This window comes from Lepidochelys olivacea (assembly GCF_965140295.1).
Source record: "Lepidochelys olivacea isolate rLepOli2 genome assembly, chromosome: 18".
NCBI lineage: Eukaryota > Metazoa > Chordata > Testudines > Cheloniidae > Lepidochelys > Lepidochelys olivacea.
In genome coordinates, this window is record NC_140428.1 from 15,775,130 (window position 1) to 15,800,349 (window position 25,220).

General features: G+C 44.2%; 1 protein-coding gene across 1 annotated transcript; it reads right to left on the reverse strand.

Moving 5' to 3' along the window:
• Positions 1–204: 204 nt before the first annotated feature.
• On the reverse strand, positions 205–24,969 carry LOC311532794 (ATP-dependent RNA helicase DDX19B). The gene is made up of 12 exons (XM_084651620.1): positions 24,817–24,969; positions 21,477–21,525; positions 20,890–20,943; positions 19,745–19,880; positions 11,859–11,951; positions 10,935–11,037; positions 9,726–9,840; positions 8,731–8,908; positions 7,945–8,182; positions 6,380–6,542; positions 5,168–5,359; positions 205–2,080 (listed from the first exon to the last, which is right to left on the reverse strand). Exons 1-12 carry the CDS (start codon positions 24,871–24,873, stop codon positions 2,019–2,021), a joined length of 1,440 nt encoding a protein of 479 aa, XP_084507746.1. The 5' UTR covers positions 24,874–24,969; the 3' UTR covers positions 205–2,018.
• Positions 24,970–25,220: the final 251 nt, after the last annotated feature.

The following is a 25,220-nucleotide window of genomic DNA, read 5'->3' on the forward strand; positions in this document are numbered from 1 at the left end:
TGGTGGGATGCTGCCATAGCTTGACACTAAAAGCATCTGGGAAATACAGCAGCTCAGTTACACTAATCTCATATTTCACAGTGGAATTCACCTGGGAGTATTCCAATAGGAAGCACTGCCAGAACTCCATCTCCATTAAGTCCTCTACACAAGACATTAGAGAGCAAACAGGGATGCCAGAGTCAAAGACTAACCGAGGCACAGTTCAGTACGTGTTCTTTATTCCAATTAAAAGTACATTACAAACAGCACACAGGACCAGCAGCAGCGTTCATGACAGTTCAACCCAATGCACTGCTGTCACAAGGTCATTCAGCTGTACTATTAAAGTAGGTGATTGAAACAAGTCTTCCACTCTACACACAAGCACTCACTCACCTGCCACTTTAAATAGGTTTTCAACAGAATAAAAATAGATACACCCCAGAATACAAAAAGTTTAATTTTAACAGGTTTTTCACTAAAGACTATACAAATTGATAAAAGGGTGCACAATTTCCTAAAATTTTAGGTACATTTTAAATGAGCCTTTTTTTTACTTGGTAAAAGGATCAACATTCCTGTCTTTGAACAGAATATGATGGCCAAAATTGCAAAGAAAATTTATAGTTCAATTTACAATTTATACATTTGTTTTGAAGTGATTCCTGCACTGAGTAGCAGTCCGATGGCTGCTCACACACGTCCACTTTTCCCAAAAGAACGGTGCACCACAAAGTTAACATTTAGGAGCCTACTTCTCCTGGAATCGGGGGGGAAACAAAAACCCACAAACTTCCATTTGTGCATGGTAAGTGGTCCCAACTCAACTAAAAGCCCAAACTTAGAAGTTCTAAATAAAACCTTCACTGGCAAGGGTCACCTTTGGGGCAAGGTGTGTAGGGACTGATGACCTGTCTGCTTTATGATACAAGCACAATGAAAGTGGAGTGCTTCCCATCAGTATTTTGGCTGAGCAATTTAACTCAAGATTGTGGTACTGAAACATGCTGTAACAGGCAAATTTGGTGTTCTATTTAAGGGTATTTTTGGTCAATACAAGCTATTAGAATTTTTTTTACCAGATAAATATTCTTGTTTCCATTATTGATTGGTAGAGTCCGACAGCTCCATATGAGACTTCATGTGGAACTGCCCCGACAACAGCAGCATTTTAAAACTGGCACCACCTGCGTAAAGGTAACTATAACCCCGACTCCCCTATCAAGAGACACTACCATTTGTCGGAGTGAATTTATTTGGGATATTGATTAGTACAGTCCTCTTTATACTGCTGATCCCTCCCACCCACATGAACCACGATTTGGTTTGGCAAGGTTAAATGCATCATATGACTTCTACAGTAGTTAATTAACACTTTCAACCACTGCACTGCTTTATGAATAGTGGCCATTCTAAAAACAAACTAAAACCAAAATACTGCCCAGCAAAAGCAACACTGCACCACTGTCTGAGAATATGAGCTAGTGGAGAGATCTTCTGGACAATCTACTTAAGGAAAAGCAAGGCAAATCCATCAGGAAGCTAGAAATGAACCTTCAGAGCACAAGGCAGCACCAGAAAAAGAAGTTCTATTTCATGTAAGTTTAGTTTTTAGCCAAAACCATCTGCCTTGGTTTTTAAGTCAATGTCCATATACTTGGCTGTTGAGTTTTGTTTTACTGATCACATATGTTAAAAAATAACATCCCAATTAACCAAATAAAGCATTTGTTTTCTTCCTTTTCGATATTTACGTATTGGCCACTTTTTGGCAAATCTATTTCTTAGAATTTAAAACATTTCCATTTTAAGGCTAAACTAAGAAATGTTAAAAGCTTCTGTAAACATTTCCTCTTCTTCCGCAGAGCGACAATTTTAAGTCCAACTGCAATTTTTAAAGTGAGGTAATTTCTGTGTATTTATATCTTAAGAGTCCTTTTCATGACTGGCCAAAAGGTGTGCCAATCTGAACGCTGAGCCAATTGTAGTGGGAGAGCTACCACAGGAGGGCCTACATCAGTTCCAGCAGCTGCGTTTCAGTTGGCTATTTTCTCAATTTCATCCAAGTCGTCAGTATCCAGTTTTTCTATCTTTTTGTCTGCAAGAGAAGATTAGAAGGGAATTGGAATGCATGCACTCTATACAATGCGAGAACAGAAGATGAGACAAGGTCCCACTTTACTGCGTTAAATCGCACTTCTGTTCTTGTCACAAGATGAATCCATGACAGACACAATAGAATTAAGTTTTATAAATCAAGTCTCAACAATATAGTGTGACGAAGTGGGAATTTTGGAAACATGATTCTTATGCATGCCTCAGTTTCCCCTCTGTGCTTTGCATTGCTATGCGTAGAATGTAAAGGGTTAAAAAGCTGCTCTTGGGACAGAGCGAGGGACATGAGGTGTCGTGTCACATAACTATCTGGAGTGGTATGAAGACTCGGTCGTCTAAAGAATGGGCTGAAATGGATCCAAATCAGTGGAGGATCCAGAAAGGCAATGGGAAACCCAACAGCCAAGAGGTTCACACCCGGGAACCAACAGAGGAAGGAGATTTTCAACCACCTCTCAGCAGGGAACCTGAGCAAAAGCCCCAGCTGGAGAATAAAGGCATCAGGTAGCAGCGTTAAGAGCTGGCCTTTGGAGAGACAGACACACCTGGAACTAAGGACAGGAGGGACAAAGATGGGGAGAGCACGCCAAGATGGCTCCTCAGCAGCATGGCTCAAGGGAGCCCTTACCCTACACTGGCCATTCTGAACTTTTTCTAAATCTTTGCCTCTCTATTCTGACCCAAGGACTTTCAGAATCTGTACACCAGGAGTTGTTACCTTGTTTTGGAAAAACTGTCTGGGCTTAAGGCAAATACAGAGCATTACGCCCTGAAGGAATACGGTACAAACCTCCTGCAGAAGTCTGGCTTGGCTGGATTCACTGCAGGGAGCTAGAGAGGGTTCGCTAGTGCCCAAAGGCCCAGTGTCGAAGTGTTAGGCCTTGTCTATACTACCACGGTAAGTTGACTTAAGTTACGCTACTTCAGTTACATGAATAACGTAACTGGAGTCAATGGGGCTTAGGCTGTCTTACCACGATGTCTACACCACGCTCTCCTATCGACTTCTCTTACTCTTCTCGGAGTGGTGGATTACCGGAGTCGACCGGAGAGCGCTCTTCCATCAATTTAGCGGATCTTCACTAGACCTGCTAAACTGACACCCGCTGCACTGATTGCAGCAGCACCAATCTACCGGTAAGTGTAGACAAGCCCTTAGAGGCCACTGGCCTCCCCCAGTGGAACCGTGTGGGTACCTAGGGCTTGGTCCACTAAAGCAGTCACTTCCAAGGGACTGGCTACAGGCTGAGGCACACCCCACACCACACCTCTGGATCTGGAACTTCTAGATCACTGGAAGAAAAGGAGTACTTGTGGCACCTTAGAGACTAACCAATTTATTAGAGCATAAGCTTTCGTGAGCTACAGCTCACTTCCTCAGATGCATATCGTGGAAACTGCAGCAGGCTTTATATATACACAGAGAATATGAAACAATACCTCCTCCCACCCCACTGTCCTGCTGGTAATAGCTTATCTAAAGTGATCATCAGGTGGGCCATTTCCAGCACAAATCCAGGTTCTCTCACCCTCCACCCCCACACACAAATTCACTCTCCTGCTGGTGATAGCCCATCCAAAGTGACAACTCTTTACACAATGTGCATGACAATCAAGTTGGGCTATTTCCTGCACAAATCCAGGTTTTCTTATATCCCCCCCACCCCCATACACACACAAATTCACTCTCTTGCTGGTAATAGCTCATCCAAACTGACCACTCTCCAAGTTTAAATCCAAGTTAAACCAGAACATCTGGGGGGGCGGGGGGTAGGGAAAAACAAGAGGAAACAGGCTACCTTGCATAATGACTTAGCCACTCCCAGTCTCTATTTAAGCCTAAATTAATAGTATCCAATTTGCAAATGAACTCCAATTCAGCAGTTTCTCGCTGGAGTCTGGATTTGAAGTTTATTTGTTTTAAGATAGCGACCTTCATGTCTGTGATTGTGTGACCAGAGAGATTGAAGTGTTCTCCGACTGGTTTATGAATGTTATAATTCTTGACATCTGATTTGTGTCCATTTATTCTTTTACGTAGAGACTGTCCAGTTTGACCAATGTACATGGCAGAGGGGCATTGCTGGCACATGATGGCATATATCACATTGGTGGATGTGCAGGTGAACGAGCCTCTGATAGTGTGGATGGGCTATCACCAGCAGGAGAGTGAATTTGTGTGTGGGGGTGGAGGGTGAGAAAACCTGGATTTGTGCTGGAAATGGCCCACCTGATGATCACTTTAGATAAGCTATTACCAGCAGGACAGTGGGGTGGGAGGAGGTATTGTTTCATATTCTCTGTGTATATATAAAGCCTGCTGCAGTTTCCACGATATGCATCTGAGGAAGTGAGCTGTAGCTCATGAAAGCTTATGCTCTAATAAATTGGTTAGTCTCTAAGGTGCCACAAGTACTCCTTTTCTTTTTGCGAATACAGACTAACACGGCTGTTACTCTGAAACTAGATCACTGGGTCACTCAAATTTCAGACTGGAAGCAATTTCTTGGGGGGGTGGAAGAGGAGGAGGAATGTCTATCGTAAGCAGAGGGGCATTCAAACAACATTATGGTTTGTGGAATATCATTTTTAGTAATGATGCCAACTAGCCAATGAGAACTGGATTGACATGGCAGAACACAAGCAAGATCTCCCAGGCACGTCTGTCATGCATCACTTTGGAAGTTTACTGTCTTATGACAGATGTAGAAGTTATTCATATGTACCAAAATGGGCTATCAGACCTGCCCTTTAAACAGTACTCACTGTTCTACTCTAAAATAAAGACAATTACATCAGAAGTTCTGCCCATTCAAATGTATACAAACAACTGGCTATTCCCCTAGTTTTCTCAATGTTATTTTTGAAACAAGGTGCTACATGAAGGGCAGTGGTACCCTTGACAGACTGTATGAAGCAAAGCAAAACTCTGTTAAGCCTAATCAAAAACCAAGACCACAGGCGCCTGGGAAATCTGAATCAGAGTCAGGGTTGTCAAACACAGACGCTCAAAATTCTATAGAAATAATGCTGTACCTACGCAAAAGAAAGGAAGCTTAAGGGGACTTACTGAAATGTTCCTGAATTCTGTTCAGAATATTCATGCTGTGCTTGCTGTCTACCATGTTAACAGCCAGTCCCCGCTTGCCAAAACGACCTGTACGCCCAATCCGATGTAGATAAGTCTCATTATCTGGGTTGCCATCTTTATCCACAGGAAGGTCAAAGTTGATAACAACAGAGACCTGCTCTACATCAATCCCTGAGGAGGAAAGCATTAGAGATATCACAACTCTCCCTTTCGCCCATTTTAAGCCAGAGCACCTTTCGTCCAGGATTGTTTCAGTGTTTTGATCCCAGAATCTAGGGCTTACCTAGAGCCATTAGTTTCAACACCTTTCACAGAAATGTACTATTACGCCGCCAAGGTTCGTGGAAAGTTAAGCTACCTGCCATGATGAAGCCTGCAGCGATGTCAAGAGCGAGCACTCAGCAAAAATTATAGGGATAACTGGAAACGTATAGAGGAACTTTTAAGATATCACAGTGAGAGGATGCTATCAAATGGAGGATGAATAATACACTTAAACTGAACACCTTTGCATTACCTAATGGTTTCATACCAGAACTACACCTTGAGGTTTATGGGTGCCTAGAGAGGCTAATAAAATTGCAGTAACTTCTAAAATATAGTCAATTGCCCCTCCTATTTCTCAACAGCCAGGCTAGGAGAGCCATTCAACTTATTTCGTTTAAATGTTCAGCAGTGTCCAGAATGCCCCTTGTAGCTGTAACTTGCAGCACAGACTGTTACTGGAGTTTATTCCTTTGCCTGACCTCTAGTGAAAATGAAGTTGTTGAGAAAATTCAGGGCACACATTTGTTTGCCCACAAGCCAAGGCAAGGCAGGGTAGAGCCATAGGATGCCTCAGTGAGCCCAAAGGACAGAAAGAAATGAGACTCTGGTGGAAAGGAAGATTCTTCACCCTACTTCAGGTCACCTTTAAGGAAATCCTGCGTTAAGCCGTTCCAGGAGAGACTGACCTAACCCAACTCACACACGTCAAGGACCATCCAGAAGTTTTTGGGGGACAGCTCATCTGTCAGTCTCTCCTGAAATGGCTTTGTGAGGGACTCTTTTGTACAAATCTAGCACACAGATTACAAATTCTTCTCTAGGAGGTACAGCAATATTTTGTATTCTGTCACCAGACTGCATAGTTCCGTCTCAAGTACAAGTACCCGCTTTGCTTCCCCGAGATGCGGTGACAATGTATTCTACCTCTGGCACAGACATTTGTGGTCACCAGCACTTTCTCTTTGCCCTCTCTGAAACGCTCGATCACTGCAGCTCTTTGTTCCACCATCATCTCTCCACTTAGCAGTGCCACCTGGTGACCTTCTTTTGACAGCTCTCCTGCCAGCCAGCCCGCTGTTTTACGAGTCTGAAATGTAAAGCAAGAGCAATTAAGATCTTTCTGGGAAGACAATTTTTGAACTTCAAACAGGAACAGGCCTCTCTTAACAGAAGGGAACGCTCAGGGCTCTAACTCTGCTTGTTCCAGGAACAAAGAACAAAAAACATTCCAATTTCTGTTTGAAAGCCTAACATTACAATAAAGCTTAGAGACATGTTTTCTATTTCCTTTTATATAGGACAGCTCTTTGTGTGTAGTCAGAAGGCTCCACTGCTTGTCTGGGTCTCTCAGCAACAAGGAAAAGACTTAATAGGAAACTTAGTGTAAGACCACATGCCTTGCACCAAGAAGACTGGGACAAGTGTAGTATGTGGTACCATGAACTATTCATTTTGGAAATTGGCTAGATTTCAGGTTGAAAACATCCCTTTAAGACCATCCAGTGAGAATCTCTGCAGAAGGGTTGAGTCAAGCAGCTATAAAAATTAACTGGCATCTTGAATTTTAAAGTCCTATGTCAAACACTGCATTTCAAAACTGCAGGAAATGGCTCTTCACTCTAGTGGACACTTGGGTACAGAACACGTGCCTTAACAAACCAGTCTTCTTCCTATCTAGGGCTAAGCTTTGCTACTTGATCACCACTGGCCTCAATTAAAATTTGCAATTACAGCAGCTTCCATACAAAAATCTCAGAGTGCCATAACACACCTGTGATGTATCATCACCATTTTACAGAGCGGGAAGCTGAGGTCCAGCAGGGTCACAAGCCAGGGGCAGACCTTTTACCTATAAGACTTACTTTTCCACCCCATCGAAGCCTTTTTGCTTTTATTTTTATCGTTTTGTTGTACACTTTGTTTTGAGACATATTTTACTGGTTTACAGAACCCCAAATGCTTTGATTTTGGAAGACCGCTCGAAAAATAAAAGTGAGCCACATAGCCATACAATGGCTAGAACCATGCAAGCAACAAACATGTTTAAGACCAGCTGGGGCTAGATGGCTCCAGCATGGTTGTCATGACTCTCATGGGGCAGAGTTTGGCTATCACAATTTTAAGAAACTCCCTGTCCACAGGAGTAAGCGAAACTACACTAGGAACATTGTTTTTAATAACTGTTGTTAATAGGGTTCCAGCCTCAGCAGACATAGGACCAACAGGCAATTAGTATTAGAGAGAACCTGAGAAGGCCTATTCTTCCAGCCACCCTCCTGCATTTTTCCATTTCCAAGACAAGATGAGGAATGGCTTGTTCCTCATTTGTGCTCCTAGAATGATCATGCCCTCAATCATCTTGCAAGGAGTCTGTGTCACTAGGATTCTTGGCATTTGCAGACACTATTTCAGAATGGGGCTGTTTTTAACGAGAGCTCCCTTCTGTTTAGGGCGTGGCAAAGGTCACTCCATTCTCCAGAACTACTCACATGACAGAAGATCATGGCCTGGGCGATGGTGATGGCTCCATATATATTACAGAGAGCATGGAACTTCTCATCTCGATTATTACATAGAACATAGTATTGCTTAATGGTGTCCAGTGTCTCCTCCTCTCGCTTCAGTTTGATGATGTTGGGGTCGGGAACAACTTTTTGGGCAAATTTCCATACAGAATCTTCAAAGGTGGCAGAAAATAGGAGCATCTGACAATCTCTGGGGAGCATTCTGCAAGGCAAGGCAAGGCAAAACAAGTTAGGGCTTCCCTATTAGAAACCATCAGCCAACTGGAACCTATGGTAGCCCAGCAACAAAGCATGGCTCACAGTCACTTACAAGCCTTTGGAATCAGCCTTTTAAGTCTGTTAGGCTTTCTGAACATTAGCCTATGTATATCTAATCACATCCCAACTCAATTTGCCAGTGGCATCTAGGTAAATTTGGACATTTTAAGCAATGAATCCTCCTCAGGGGATAAGGAGGGCGGTTCTCGTTCCTTGAAATAATTAAATGTCTGTCTTCAATTAAATTCTAGCTTTATGAACTGCCTGGATTAGAGTTAAGTGTTTTTCTATTGTAGCCTGTGGCCTTAGTGGTTAAATCACCAGCAAATAATCACGTCCTGCCATTTGGAAGAGAGCCCTTCCTGCAACCATGAAGAGGAAATGGGACATTAAATAGGCCAATGAGAGAAACCAACTGGCTGTGGTGGAGGTGGACTAGAATCTTTCCCTTTCCTCAGACTGCCCAGATGACAACATAGGGATGGTCCTTACCTCTGAATGCGGATGCTCTGATCTTGATGGCCCTGAGTTGCTATCATCACATCAGCCTCATCCAGGACAAACACTTTAATCTTCTTGGGGTCTATGAATTTCAGTTTGGAGCACCAGTCCAGGACAGTACCAGGAGTGCCAATTACAATCTGCTCAGAGATCTTCTGACCTCTCTCCACTGTTAGTAGACAAAAAGAAAGGCTTTCATGAAACTTGTGTGCACAATGCTTCCATGAGAAGGTGAAAGCTGTATCATTGTGTATGTTACTCCACACCCTACTCTCTTGCTCAGTGTTCTTCTCCTACTCTGGAGACTGCTATTAAAAAAAATATATATATACAGTCCCATTAGTGCCAGAGCAACAGATGTCAATACATCCTCTTTAGGGCAGTTTTGCAGCATCCAACCTTGCTTTCCCAGTCTTACCCTCCTCTTAGTAAGGGAGGTAATCTGTCAGGACACTAACCCTTCTGAAGTGCACAAGATCCACAACTTCTCCCCAACTTCATGAATTTAGCAGTTTATAGAGTGCCTACATCTCAAACAAGCAGCATCTATAATTATCTGCTATGCAGACTGCACCAGCAACCCACAATATGAAAGATCCACTTTGACAAAACAGATCAGCCACCAATAAAGCTCAACAGCCATTACCACTTCACACATAGTTACACAGTTCAGTTATTTTCTGAGCAGATGGAGGAAGAAACTCAAGTAAAAAACCCAGAGCATGAACTGTCCAACTCCCACTCCATGCCCAGTTTACGGCTTCCAAGAGCGAAGTCCCATTACACCAGCTCATGTTCTATACAGCACTCAGACCTGACAGGCCAACTGTGCTAAGAGTATCTGATGTCAAACCCAGTGTAATCATTTGCAAATGTTAAGAGAAAGTAAATGCATTAAATTCCCATAACCACACCTCACTAGAAAAAGGGGTAAGTCTCCCTGGTTAGATCTAGAAAAAAGGGGGTGTATTTCCCCTCACACTCACATTTATTGCCTCGGACAGCATATGCAAGTCTTAGCTCCGGATGAAACTTTCCCATCTGTTCAATTACTTTTCCTGTTTGAAGTGCCAGCTCATATGTTGGGGAAAGGCACAAACACTGGAAGGAAAGCAGATAAGAGTATATTAGATTGCCACATAGTAGATTGTCACTGTGAAATACATTTAGTTATGAAACTTCACTTCTGTGCAAATAGATGACCAATATTTTAGGATAAAACATTTACTGTTTTAGGTAAATTTCATTAACACTCATCAGTTGAACAGTGGTTTTTAGTAATTCTCCCAATTAAAGGAAGTTAGTTTGGATGTGTAGCGTCATGTACCAGTTAGTTTTGTACGGCTTTGTATTGCCCACATAAGCATGTAAACAGAACACCCTGCTAAGAACGTTGGTGCTCAGTACTATGGCCAAACAAAGTGCCATATTATCAAAGACAGATATGTTTTTATAAGGGACATTTCTGATGAATATATCTCGAAGTGAACATAACACAGCATCCTTAGCAAGGAAGCTCTTGCCTTGGTAAAACTGCTGAGTCCATTTCTGCAGAACAGCTAACCGACATAAATCCTAGGCTGCTGCCTACTCCCTGAAAGTGGGAACTCTACTCTGCATGGCTTCGGAGCTGTGGTTAGAAACATCATCTAGCTTCCTAAACTGAATTTTCTCAACTCCTGTGCAAAAAGCCCCGTTACCTTTGTGTTAAGGTGCTGGACTGGGTATCAATGTAAACTGGACAAGGCAAGAAACAAACCATTCAACACCCCATCTACTCTCCACTTCTCAGGGCTTCTCAACCACAGGTGGTTCGTCAGTACAGAGCCTCTCCCTTCCAGTCCAGACCCTGCTCCCGCCCCCACACCCCACCATGTTCCCCATCCCAACACAGCTGCTCACTGTAACTCCAGTTTGGCTGTTACAGATACAGAAAGAGGGGGCAGAGAAGCAGGGAGGACAGGAACTGGGCTGGTCATGGGAGCTGGGAGAACCCAGTACCTCTGCACAAAAGAATCAGCATTTTCAACTCTGCTGCCTCTGCTCCCCAGTGCTCAGACTCCACAGCACACTTGGAAGTTGAAGCTGTGTAGCTGCCACCAGTGTCATATCAAAGGAATATAGCTTCTCTCCACTAGATGGCACTGTAGTACAACTAAAAACCAGCACAACCATTAGATTCCAGAAGCCACTACCTGTGGATACTTGTTCCCGGGTTCAACTCGACTGAGCATGGCCAAGACGAAGGCAGCTGTCTTACCAGTACCAGACTGGGACTGTGCAATCAGGTTCTGTGGGCTGGAGCAACACATAAGGGGACATTTTAAACACTTTGGCACAAGTTTAAATATAATCCATTATTTATATGACCAGCTAATACGAGATACGCAGTTGAGAGATTTGGCAACATGGCTTACATTAACTGAATGGCAGCCACAGATAAGGGATTTTAATACGTTCTGGATTAATTTGGCCCTGCATCTTGGCCACATCCAAACTGAAGTCACCATCTAGTTTCATAAGGGCAGGATTACACAAGGAGGAAGACACGAGTGAATTTTCTGCAGGGCGCTTTCAGCTTGGCACAAGCAGCTTCTATGGGCTATGGAGATTTGAAGGGAAAGGTGCTGTGATGTTTTCCATATTGCTCATCTCCCCCTAGTGTTAGTTGCACTACTCCATGCTCTTCACCAAAAGGGCACTGAGACCCCATCCATGGCATTTTGACTGCTCTGACCTGTCCAGGAGTTATGCAGGGCTGTTGCAGAACAGCCTTATCTCCCCTATATGGACAAGAGGATCAGCTGTACTGCTGCCAGGAAGAACAGCATTGTCTTCAGTGTGGCCGAGTATGCAGTGCAAGCCCTAGGAAAAGGGTGCTTATGGGGACCTATGGAAGTTTGCTGGGTAGCCAGGCAGCATTCTAAAGAATTTCAGCAGTACAGTCCCATGGAAAGGGAGCCCCTTCAGCACAGCGCATACGACCACTGGTGTGTCTCAACGCCACTTCAAGTAGGCCGTCCCCTAGCCAGAGAGTGTTTACAGTTTAACAGTAATGGTACACAGGGCTCTCCCACCCTCCCCACTTCCCAGTGGAAGTGGAAAGCAAGGATACGTACGGTTCAGCAAGCATCATGGGCAGAGCATTCTCCTGTATTTTCGACGGTCGGTTGAAGCCCATGGCATAGACACCCTGCAGGAGCTGGGGTTTCCTGGAAAGAGAAAGAGTAAAATGTTTCTGAACTAGTAAAAAACAGCATTAGAAGCAGGAACTATAGTCAATGGGGGATTTTTTGATTGCAAGTGAAATGCAGGAGCCTGAAAAGCAAACCCTAACAGCCAGTAGGCCTGGGGCAATGCCTCTATTACTACATTTACCAATAGTAAACTACTGTGGCAAGCCATTTCTTCTCCACATTGCTAACAAAGTGGTTCCTCTGTGACCCAATCACTATTAGCTTGTGCACACCCTAAAAAAGAGAGAAATACTGTAGAACCCCATTTATCTGGTCTAATTGGGACGAGGGCCAGTTCAGATAATCAAAACTCTGGATAAATCAGAGAATGGGAAAAGGTGATGCTGCAGCACCATCTAGCAGCCACAGGAGAGATCGCCTGCTTCTGGCCCACTTGGAGTCCTGGTTGTTTGGTAACTGCAGAGAGCCACTGAAGGGAGGGTCAGATAAACAGGGTTCCCCATCCACAGCACAGCTTTGTACACATGAAACTCTGGACAGCAATCCTCTGAGAGGAACAGAAGCACTAGATCAAATGTTAGCATCTAAACAGATTGGGAAGCGAAGAGACACTATTTCAAGACTAAAGAAAAGGAGTACTTGTGGCACCTCAGAGACTAACCAATTTATTTGAGCATAAGCTTTCATAAGCTCACTTCATCGGATGCTCAAATAAATTGGTTAGTCTCTAAGGTGCCACAAGTACTCCTTTTCTTTTTGCGAATACAGACTAACACGGCTGCTACTCTGAAATATTTCAAGACTATGTGCCTCCTTGTTTTATCAATGAATAAGCTAGTTACTTTTAAGAGCAAAATACAGTACTTAGTAGCTTATCAAAGGATCATTTAGATATTGTGATTAACATCTGTGAACCCAATATTTATTTGAACCAAGAAGATACAATAAGACCCTATTTTTTACCTTAAGGAACATTAAACACTGGAAGGAGTCATTTGACTACAATATGCACTCCTGGGTTCTAAATTAACGACCACTCAAGAAAGAGCTCTAAGCATCAATGCAGACAGCTCAATTAAAATCTTTGCTCAGTATGTAGCAGTGATCAAGAAAGGCAAACGTGTCAGGATGTACAAAGAATAGAACAGAAAATAATACTAGAAGTGTGATCGTGTCTGGCTATAAAACGGCAGTGCACCCACATCTGGAACACTGTGCAGGCCTGGTCACCTGGTGTCTAAGATAGCCAAAATAGGGAGTGTTCGGAGACATACACAAAAAGGATTAGAGGACTGAAGAAATTTCTTTATGAGGAGAGATTAAATAGACGGGGACATTAAGATTAGAGGAGACCTGAGGGCCTGGGCACAGTGAATGAAAGGGCTAGAGAAGGTAAGTCTGGTGCTTTTATTGACCCTCTCAATACAAGAGCAAGGAAACACAGTCAATAAAAAGACAAGAAATTTAACCCACTGATAAAAGACAACATTTTTTACAACACAGTTAACATGTGGAACTCTGTCACAAGGTATCATTGAGACTAAGACCTTAATGAATTCAACATGTATATAAATCAGAACATTGTATTCATTATATAGGATGAAAACAATTTTATAAAGGATATAAACCTTCATGATTTGGGACTTAAGCCAGCTGCTAAGGGTACGTCTACCCTGCAAAAGATGACCATGGCAGCAAGTCTCAGAGCTTGGGTCAACTGACTCATCTGACAGGACTTGCACTACAGGGCTAAAAATAGTAGTGAAACCCAGCCAGGGAGGTGGGTGTCTCAGAGCCCCAGCCCAAGGGCCTACCATTGCTATTTTTAGCTCCATAGTGTAAACCCCACAAGCCCAAGTCGGTTGACCTGGGCTCAGACACTCGCTGCCACAGATCTTTTTTTTTGCAGTGTAGACATACCCGAACTAATGGAGTTGGGAAGGAACTTCCCCTATGAGCAGGCTGTGTCCGTTTGTGGGCTAATTGCACCTCTGGCCCCTCCTGGTCTCCTCGAGTGCACCCCTCGCAGTTTCAGGACGTCAGCAGTTACCTTCCCTGAGATGGAGTCATGTCATTCTCCTGCTCTCAGCCCGAGCCCTGGGCTGCCGTCTCCTGCGTATCAGCTGTGATAACCACAGCAAAGTTTGACTTATGTTCAGTATCTGCAGTTTTCTGTTCGCTCTGGGAGCAATGACAGTGGCAACCAGTGATCACACATCTTCCATGCAGCAAAGCACTTAGAACAAAAGCACTTAATGGAAAACGGATCGTAAAACCAAACCAGACTAAACTTGCCTTCCCATTCCCTGGGAGCAGCGAAGGCCTCATTTGCTTTCAGGCGCTCCTGCAGGACCAGTCTGTTCTCATCAGGAACAGCACCTGACAAATGACCCACTGCCCCTTCCTCTCCAGAGAGGAGTTTAACTGTTTACTGTCTTTTCAAGCTCTAGTTCCCAGCCTGGCAAAACAGCTGTGTCACTTTGGACTGGTGCCTGGAAGTATGCCATTGTCTTGTAATTGGCTCCCAAGATAAGCAACATCTGACCGAACACTTGGGGTGGCACTGTTTTGCCTTTCTGTTTGTTCTTCTCCTAGCCCCCTATTATGCTAGTGCATTCACACAGGAAGTCTTATAACCCAATATACAATAACTTCCCCTCACTGACCAGGTCTCTCAGTGTTCATAAATTACATAGCAACTCCACTTCAGTCACACTGATTATTCCACAACTGTCCATCATGGGGTTCCTAGCACCTTCCTCTAAAGCAGTGTGGTTCTCAACACTGCAGTGGCCCATCACCCATGTGACATTCTCAGGGCCATACAGATAGTATATATATTGTGTGGATGCAGCCCACATAACACAGAGAGTTGCATATGCAGCCCACAATGGTAAATAGGTTGAGAACCGCTGGCTGTGTAGGCACACCTACCAGATACTGAACTAGACAGACTACTGTTCCAATCCAATATGGCAATTCCCTTGTCGCCGTGAAGCCCTATCAGCAGCATCTTAACACCACAGTTATCAGCCCTGCCAGACTCACTAGTCCAAAAGGAGGTACCAGAACAGGAAGACGTTTGACATGATTGCAAAGGCCATTTAACATTAAAGATTTTGTATTTTTGATGTTCAACCTCTAAGAATGAGAGTAAATACTGATTGATGTGAGAAAGAGGCAAGTTATGGCAAGCCTAGCTCAGCAGGATTCAGGCTATTGATTTGTACACAGCTATACGATGGCACTCAATTTTAAGTGCAGTGGTGACACCCACAGTGTTCAATTGCCAAAGTTACTATCTGCTTCTATTAACAAGGCACTTATAATTGTTAAAGAAAGCTTTCAAGTCAGAGCAGACACTTGTGTATCTAAGGAGACTCAAGAGCAATCTAAAATTAAAGTTAAAATTAAAGTTACGATATTTGTATTTGTAAACTCTTAACCGATGACCTGTTTAACTGCTTCTTGTAGGTGTTACTGTTGCTTAGCAGCAATTTCCGAAAAGTAAATAGCAGTTTTCCTGCCCACACTTTTCCTGCTTGTTAAACCACTCTACTTGATTCAACATCCTTTTTAAGAAGCACGTATTATTTTCAGTCTGTGGCTCAAATAAAAGCTCTTTGAATATGCAACCTTGTGTTAGTTCAAAAGCAAGGATCTACAAAGCCCAATTCTCTGCAACAGTTGCCAAGGATACAACTAGTTGCAGAACCAAGACTCAATTAGTCCGAGTGCTCCCATCATTAACTTTCTTTGATTGTTAGATCAATTCTCATCTTTCAAAAGCCAGACAGGCAAGGTATATGATCTAAGGAGCCTGTTTGCAGTCATTCAGCTACAAAGCGGTAGCTTAGAAAGGCGAAGCTGTAATGTTTCAAGGTGAAAAGTCTGTCAGGGTGGTTTCCTTTTGGAACCCATTTCCAAAAAAAGGACAAAAACAAGATCACCAATGCAATTAAGAATAGAACCTCAAGAGTAGAACTTCCTAGCCCAGTTTTAAAAGTTTATCATTATACACCATATCTTCAGTTGATGCACAAAGAGCTCCATGAACAACTAGGGCAGGTATTTAATGGGAAGATGGAGGCAGGAAGAACAGTAAAGATATCAGACTATTGTTTTGGGACTGATGTCACTGGCAGAGGAAGAATGGGTTGGCTTCCTCCTGTGCTCTTCATGGGCATTTGTATCTTCGCAAGGACTTTTAAAGGTGAACTGTAATAAATAAGTCTGAGCTCTTTACCTCTCCTTCTGATACACAAAACCAGAACTGCTTCAGTTTTCAGGAAGTGTTCTGGTTGCTTTTTAATATAGACATTATACGGAATACATGGTCTGATCTTCCCTCAATGTATGGAAGGCACTTGTGGGGGGAGGAGGGGGAAGAGAGGAATGGAGACTTTTATACAAAATGTTTTTGCTTTTTCATTTACTGTTAGTGACCAGATCAGTCATGGAGCTCATCTAAATATCCCTTCCCATCCCTCCCCCATCAGTTCAGCACATGCTGTTAAAGGCAAGCTCTACTGTGCAATCTAAGACAACAAACCTTGCCATTCTGCAACTCATACAAGTTTGTATAAGATTTAAGGGGGGGGGGGGGGGAGGAGGAATCTTCCAAACCATTAGATTGTCAGCACAGAGAACACTTGCAAGGAGTTGGGATGAAGGCTAAAGCAGAGCATGAAGAAGCTGCTCAAAATAAGCCAAATTTCAGGCACAAAAGACCTGTAAGACAAGCAATTCTTCCTGTTGCTTGTGTTTAAACTAAGGAAAATGCATAATAAATATGCTAATTTACTAACTGTCTAAAAACTAATTTGCAGTTATCTGAAATGGAAACCCATGCACTTCTCAGATACAAGGGATACCCCTTCCCAGAATGAAAACCTCTAACAGGCCATCAACAGAGCAAAACTGCTTTTGCCTCAGCAGCTGGAATTTGAAGTCTGTCTGCTCATGCATTACCTCCTGTTGTCGGCCACTTAAGCGCCGCTAAAGCGGGGTGGCCACCTGAGCCTGAAAAGGAGCCAGAATTTGCCAATACGTCAGCAGCCCACCGTTAGTTCCCCCCAGCTCCTCCTGCCCACCGGCAGCCGATCAGCGCCTCCCCATCCCTCCACACACCTCCCAATCAGCTGTTTCGTGGCGTGCAGGAGGCTGGGGGGGGAGGGAAGAAGCAAAGGCACTCCAGGCTCAGGGGAGGGGGCGGGAATGGGTGGTGTGGGGGCAGAGCCTGTGGCAAAGCCAGGGGTTGAGCAGCGAGCACCCCTTGGCACACTGGAAAGTTGGCGTCTCTAGCACCAGCCCCGGAGTCGGTGCCTGTACAAGGAGCCGCATATTAACTTCTGAAGAGCCGCATGTGGCTCCGGAGCCCCAGATTGGCCACCCCGGAGCTAATGCAATAATGATCAGGTATTATTTGTTCAAGTAAATCTGTCCTGTTCACAATGGAATCAGAACTGTACTAGCTACAACTATGTTGGCCCAATAGTACATTGCAAAACAAACCCAAAGTCATTTCTCCTCTGAAGGCTTTTTCCATTGATCTCCAAGCTAAACATTTAATTAGGAACCTGTTAGGTTCTAGAGTAGCAGCCGTGTTAGTCTGTATTCGCAAAAAGAAAAGGAGTACTTGTGGCACCTTAGAGACTAACCAATTTATTAGAGCATAAGCTTTCGTGAGCTACAGCTCACTTCATCAGAGGCACTTCACGAAAGCTCAATTAAATTTGTTAGTCTCTAAGGTGCCACAAGTACTCCTTTTCTTTTTGTTAAGTTCTAATTAGCTACCAAATCAAGAGCTGTAAAGCAGACTGCTGGTGGGGAGGAGTGCTAATGAAATAGTGACTAAGAGCAGAAGCTAGACATTTAAGTGGTTGTTCCAGATTCTTGGTAAAGTTGAAACAGGTCTTCCTCAGTGAAAGTTGGGACCATTTTATTCCACATGTATGATTCCAAATGGAGACATCTCCCATTTTGGAGTCTGTCAGAGGGGGAGTTTCCAGCTATAGCTGCTTGATGTTTACCCTTTTATTCCAGGGTTGCAGAATTCCAAAACCTTATTTGAGTCCCCTTACAAGAACCTTGAAGAGGCAAATAGTAAAAGAAAGCCACCCCAAGCATGGGTAAGGGGATAATGATTCTTACTTAGGAAGCTTGTCCATTTGTGAACTGTGGCTTATTTTAAAAGGCAGTTTTAATATCAAAAGGGATGTGTAACTACAAAATACATTGATTGTATGATTTCATAAAACATCTTAGAGTAACTGATTTTTAAAAAAAATCTTAATTTACTACATATGCTGTTTATTTTTTGCATCTCTCAGCTCAGACAACAAAACTCCAACTAGTGAGTTTCACCTTTGTTCCTTGTCAGTTTCATTTTCATCTTACCATGCACTAGCATGATGCAGGAATGTTTGGATTGTAAATACTACAGGAGAATATTTATTTAAAACACAAAAAAATAATCAGTTTAGAAGAACAAGCTTTCAAAAAGACTTACATAGAGACAAGATTTATCTGACAACATGAAGATTCTATGGGCAGGGAAAGATTTCAGAGATCTTCTAATTTTAGGCTTTTAGCCATTTTTGCTGTATTTCTTCAATATCTAATTTTAAATATAATTTAAGTTTCTGGCCCATTCTGCTGCAAAGTCTTCACAAATTGAGGTCTTTCTGCCACAAACCCTTCATGAAGAGTCTCCATTCAATACTAGCAAAGGTATGGACTCATCCCTCCTCCACTCTATTTAACTGAGGTGTTTGAGAGCCATTTCTATATGCAATCTAAAAGTCAGGCCAGCTGCAGTGGATAACACTGTCTTGACCCTGTTCTCCAGCCCTCTTTTCCCAGGCTAGGATTTCTGTATTTGTGTTCTCTAAGGAAACTTCCTTGGCACACTTAAGGTTCTCTTCCCTCTTCAGCCCTGGAATTTTCCCCTGTGGTTTCCCAGAACCTTCTTCCGAAGCAACTTGTGATGGAGGATGGCACATCGCTGATGTTGAAAGTGCTAGCAAAATGCAGATGGGGTGCTGTGGAGTCATACAGCCTGCATTTCACCATAGACTTGCCGATAATGGGAGACCTTTGCAATATCCAGTCTTATTTGTAATAGTACAAAATAGGTCAGTTTTCAAATACTATAACTCTTGTCCAAAGTAGAAATGCTGTAAACAATCTATTTTCAACAGCAGGAGTCTAGAATCTGGTAGAAAAGTGTTGAATAGACCACTGTACATGCTTTGCTGAAGTCACAGGAACATGGCCATACAGAATGCAGATCTCAGTTTGGCTTCTTCTACTTTGTTGCCTGAGACAGCTACAAATCTTTCCTGAGCTCATTTCTGCTCAAGTGTAGACACCATAAGGGATTGTAGGTGCCACTGTAGACACTGTAAGGGATTACAAGAGTGACCACACAATACACTGCAACACGTGCAATGCTCAGCACTGGAAAACTGGCATTTCCCTGACAATGTCCTGGCTGCGCCTAGAGGTCACACCTAGAAATTTAGTCACCAGAAGACTAGAACTTTTCAGAAGAGTCAGTCATCTTTGATTTAATGTTTTTATATTTAATGTATTTAAAGTTTAATGTGGCATGACGAATTTGGCTGAATGACTGGAGTTATGGCTTTTGTTGCTGTAACACTTCTCTGGGTACCTAACACCTGTAAATATCCTAAATCTTTCATAGCGTCACACTTGGGTGAATCCAAGATATTCAGCACCAACAGGAAGAGTTCTGCATCACGGCACTGCAAGAGACTATAATTAGCAGAAGAACAAGGACTTACAGTCTCAGCTCCTCAAAAGACTTCACAGAGTAGAGAGGTGATGTAGGATCCCTCTGCAGCACCTCCACTTGGTTTGTTGTGTCCACCAGATTACTGCGAATCAGCTTGTTTAACAAGGATTGGGCAGCTCTGTCCTCTGTGGGGAAGGAAGCAAAAAACAAAGCGTTGTTTATATTTACAGAAGAGCAGGAGGCTCAAGGAACCAGCCATTCAGCTAAGAAGTTTTGGCTGAGCTATGGCAGTTACAGTATAAACTGTCACTCCCACTATGATGTTGCACAATTAAGAGATATTGTAAGAAGACTAATTAAAAAAAAACCACCAAAACCAAAGCTGCATTATTAAAAGAGGGGATTCTACTCAATGACCAACCGTCACTGAGTTAAACAGGAAATACCTCAAACTAGCAGAGGGAGTCTTTACATGTGGGAGAGATGGATTAATGCAGAGGCCCATGGGGAGGGGTGCCACAGGCTAAGGACCACCTGAGCAACTATACAGAAGTCTGCTTTTCTAAGATATCTCTACCTGGATAGTGAAACCTCTAACTGACAGGTGGTACAGGAGTACTGATCACCTTCAATATTGCTTTGGTGAGTCTCAAGCGTGGACAGGTGATTCTCTACTAAGCGTTTTAACACGAATGGCACGTTCTCAGTGTTAAGAGTGCCCAGTCTAGTATCTCTGCCTCTAGCGAGCATAGCCATTGCATCCTTGAGTTTCCCCATAGAAGATAAACCTACTTTGGACAAGTTAAGTTGTCTCTACAAAGGAGCCAGAATACCCACCCCCTTGCTAACTGACTATGAACAGTCTGTTTAATAAGAAAAAAGCAATATATTCCAGAAGCCCCAAAGGCTAAGGAGCGCTGGTTGTGAAGGCAATTCAGATAGTGTTATCAAACAAACTGCTCCTGTATCTCACTACTGCAGACAGATACAGACATCACCATATAACAATCCCGAGTCAATAGGGAGTAATGTATTTTCACACCTCTTGCACAGAGGCCCCTCATCGGAATGAGCTCCTTTGGGCAGATGCCAAGACTGTCCATCCTCTGAAATGAAGTAGACTAGCTTTAAAGAGGTTCAGAATGAACTGTTTTCCCACTGTCCCTTGTCAGAGTGCTTCTCAGCTGTGCTTACCTTTTTCCTCATCTTCCGTCTTCTCTGCATTGTTCTCCGTCTTGACAACAGCACCTACATTTGGAGAGACAGCGCGGTTACTGCAGCAATCTCAAATGGAATGGAGCCAAACAAGCTCACATATCTCAGGCTCATCTAAAGAGGCAATGTTACTGCTACAGCTAGGTAAAAAACAAAGCTGTAAACCAAATCAGTAATAGGAGCAGTTTTGCTCCAGCTACAAAAGGAAAGACTAAGCCAGGTTATAACATGAGAATGTCGGCAGTGTAGTTTGCTCCCAGCTTGGTCAAACATGCCATAACATTTGAATTAAATAGCAACCTGAATCCATCAGTTTTGGTCCCTATAGTAATCCCTGAACCACTTTAATACTAAAAGGCACTGAACAGTGAAAGTACAGTTTAAAAAGCTAACCATAAAAAAATAAGCACTCAAGCCAGACATTTAGTTAAGGCTAGTAGTTCCTTATGCTTTTGGAAGGTGAATGCTAAATTGGATTTCCCACCTTTCAAAAGCCATAAAGTCCAGACCAAACACCCATGAAATAATGTTCTTTTCTAACCCAGCATTAGTTGCTATAAACTCACCATTGGAGTCTGGCTTCATTTTCTCCTCCTTCAGGTGCAAGTTGCTCAACTGTAAGTGTGGAAAAACAAGGAAATTTCAGTTGTTACGCTCAGGAAGCCTTCATTTGGCAAGAAAGCCCACAGTGGAACCTTCCTCAAGGTTGACAATTTCAGACTCGCTGTCAGTAAAAGTGTAACATGGGCTGTGGTAAAATTTTTAAACTCTAAACATAGTAGGAAGTGAAACAATCCACCCTCAAATTTGCAGGAGTGGGGAGGCTTACAGAATATCCAATGCAAGGACAGACAGACAATGATATGAGAGCTGCTACGCTTTATTTTTCAATCAGAGAAGTCAGAGCCAAAAGAGTCACCAGAACCTTTACTAAGATGTTGCTGTTTTCTGTTCATGTATCACCCATCTGAAATTTGGGCTTCAAGATAGTAATTTCAGCTGACAGCAGGCACAGAACCACTGACAGAAAATGGTTAACTTAGTATTACAAATTAGAGACCACCATCTAATGTAGCTGAAGGGTTGTTTATTTCATCAGGAATAGAGAACACTGTGGGGACAGGATCAGACAACCCTTCAGTCTGAGGAGAGTGTTCTGTAATCATCTACCACTGGTTTGGAGAACAGCCACCTTCCCAAAGAATTATACTTTGTAAGTTTGTAGCAGAATAAAATTCTGAAGAGTACAAATCTTCATGTCTTGTCATCAAAAAGTTTGTATTCCCTAGAGCGAAAGAAACTTTAAATACTCTGTAACATATTAACCAGCTGTATGTCCTTGAAGAGACCCAATTGTATCACAGGAGCAACAAAAGGAACACGTCAAATTCAGAATTGCAATTTCTAGCAAAAGAGTTGGGCACTGACATGGAAACCTGGGTTTGAGTCTCTCTTGCTTGTTTTTGGGCTGGTAGAGGCTGAGTATTGCAGAGTCAGTGTGCTCAGCACTCTGGTAGATTAAGTAGTAATTGCTAACTAAATGACACCCACAAAGCTGTGCTCAGTTAACAGGATTGTGGTTGAGACCCAGATATTAAAAATGAAAAAATGGTGAACCCTGCAATTTTGATGAGTCATTGGAGATTTACTGATTGCCATATGTGGATAATAGGTAAACACAACAATGGCATCCTCTGCAAGCAAGCGTATGCACTCATGGTGTGTTTGGATTCAACCACCAAGTAACCCCAAGAATAAATAATTGGTGCTCCATTATCCCGGAACTATAAAAATCAGCATGTGCCTCATGCTTCTACGCACACTAAATACATCCGAGTTGCTATCTCAACCCTGCCTCAGACCCCAAAGAAATACACTCCCTGGATGTAGACATAACAGGAACAGCCATTGTGCTGTCTTCTGACTCCTAATATAACAGGAAAATGCATATATTCGTGTGGCTTGACTGTCACATCGAGAACTCCAGTTGTGTCAATCATCTCTCTTTTGCCCTCTCTTGGGAGAGGCAAATTGAGGAGAGTATCACATGGAGGGCACACGCTCATGTTAATCCAAGCTAGCAACTGCCTAGCAGCCTAACAAAAGCCAGTGTTTACCCACAGATCAAGGGGCCTCACCTAAAGTAAATCAATCTGAAATATTTTAAATTTCTGTTCATTTAGCACTTAAGGGACTACGCTTATACACAGCTGCTAGAAAAACTTCTGCATGGTTTTACTAATGCATTCCTGTAAAACTCATAAAAACCTGCCTACCCATCTTTAATGGTGATAATAAAAACGTAAGTATTCACCCTAAAATAAAGGGTGGGTTAGAACTTTGCAATGGTGAGCTAATATAACTTGATCATGACCTCCCAAATCACTGCTATCCTAACTTCCACCAAGAGAAGACTGTCCAATGAAAGATATCACTTCACTCATCCTGTCTCTCATATTCTGGGACCTACAGGACTGCAAGAACAATGCACATTCTAACCACAGGTTTCAGAGTAGCAGCCGGTTAGTCTGTATTTGCAAAAAGAAAAGGATTACTTGTGGCACCTTAGAGACTAACCAATTTATTTGAGCATAAGCTTTCGTGAGCTACAGCTCACTTCATCGGATGCATAAGGTAGAAAATGCAGTGAGGATGTTTTGTACACACACACCATGAAAAAATGGGTGTTTATCACTTCAAAAAGTTCTCTCCCCCTCCACCCCACTCTCCTGCTGGTAATAGTTTATCTAAAGTGATCACTCTCCTTACAGTGTGTATGATAATCAAGGTGGGCCATTTAACCACAAAAAGAAAAGGAGTACTTGTGGCACCTTAGAGACTAACCAATTTATTTGAGCATAAGCTTTCGTGAGCTACAGCTCACTTCATCAGATGCATCCGATGAAGTGAGCTGTAGTTCACGAAAGCTTATGCTCAAATAAATTGGTTAGTCTCTAAGGTGCCACAAGTACTCCTCTTCTTTTTGTGAATACAGACTAACATGGCTGATACTCTGAAACCTGTCATTTAACCACAGGCATCTCAAATAGAAGGTGCCATTTGTTCATTGTTGATGGGATGGGGTGGGGGGGACGGACACTGAAACTGGGAAGCCATTATCGCTTTATAGCTATATCACTTTACGTCTTCACAGGACCCAACGTTAATTTTCACTTGTGAGCAGCGTGAGACTTCCACTTCAAGCCTCCAGTAGGGTGAAATAAATTCAGTCGCACCCCTGCCCTTCCCAGCCTGCCGGCCCAGGCTGAAAAGGCCACACTTTCCTTCGTGGGGCTCATAGTTCGGACTCTACCGAAACTGGAGGAACCACCTCGGCCGGGGACGTGGCTGCAGCCCGGCTGGAACGGGCAGCAGAGGCGGGGTTTTACCCTCTAGCGGGACCGGAGCCTGGGGCACCGGGCTGCCAGCGGGTCTCGCAGCCCGAGCCTGGCGCAGAGGCCTTTTCACTTCGCCGCCCACGGCAACCCCGGCGCCAGGGCCCGGCTCCCACCTGGGGCCCCCCGACTACGGCTCCGACTTCCAAAGGGCGCCGCGCCCCCGGGTAACGCTTTTCGAGGGGCCGGCAAACCGAACAGAGGCTGAAAGCGGCTGGTCTGGAGCGTCTGGCCGCTCCCCCGGGCCCCGGCCCCGGCCCCGCTGAGCCGGGGGCAGAGCCAGGCCAGAGCCCCGCTCTCCCGGCTCGGCGGAGGGGGGCTGGGGCCGACGCCGCGGTGCGAGGCGGCGCCGGCTCCCCGCGCCGGGTTCAGCCGAGCCCCGGGCTCCCGACGGGCCGGGCCGGGCCTGTCCCCCGCCCCGGCGGAGACCCCTCCGCTCCCCGAGGGGCCTCGGCCTCCCCCCAGCCCTTGCCTCCGCTCATCCCGGCCCCGTTTCCGCCCCCGGACTCACCGACTCGGCGGCCGCTTCCTGCTCGTCCACCGCCAGAGCCCAGGAGTCGGTGGCCATGGTCCGGGGTGATGGCGGCCGGGGCGGAAACTCGGCGGACTCGCGGGGCTCGGGACCAGTAGCCGCAATGGCGCCGCCGAGGGGAAGGAGGCATGCGCGGGGGGCGCTTTGTATCCGGCCGGCGGGAAACTCAGGCCGCGGCCCTTCCGTTCCGGGCGCGCCACGTTCCCACCCGGCCCGGGCAGGGACTGTCAGGGACCTGGCTTCCGTCCGCGGCGGGGCCGCTCGTTCTCGCCTTCCTCCCCAGCCCCCCCATCCGTCATGATCCCCTCCCTCGTCTCCTCTCCCTCAGCCCCGCATAGTGTCCCTCCCTCTTCTCCCCAGCCCCCTCTTATCTCCTCTATAAC

What these genes read in the sequence shown, in the direction of transcription:
- LOC311532794 (XM_084651620.1), bottom strand. Translation starts at nt 24,873, where the DNA reads ATGGCCACCGACTCCTGGGCTCTGGCGGTGGACGAGCAGGAAGCGGCC. An exon ending in TCTTTTGAGGAGCTGAGACT is followed by an intron (nt 11,952 to 19,744) that starts GTAAGTCCTTGT and finishes TTCTCTTTCCAG; the next exon opens with GAAACCCCAGCTCCTGCAGG. An exon ending in CACAAATGTCTGTGCCAGAG is followed by an intron (nt 5,360 to 6,379) that starts GTAGAATACATT and finishes TTTCCTCCTCAG; the next exon opens with GGATTGATGTAGAGCAGGTC.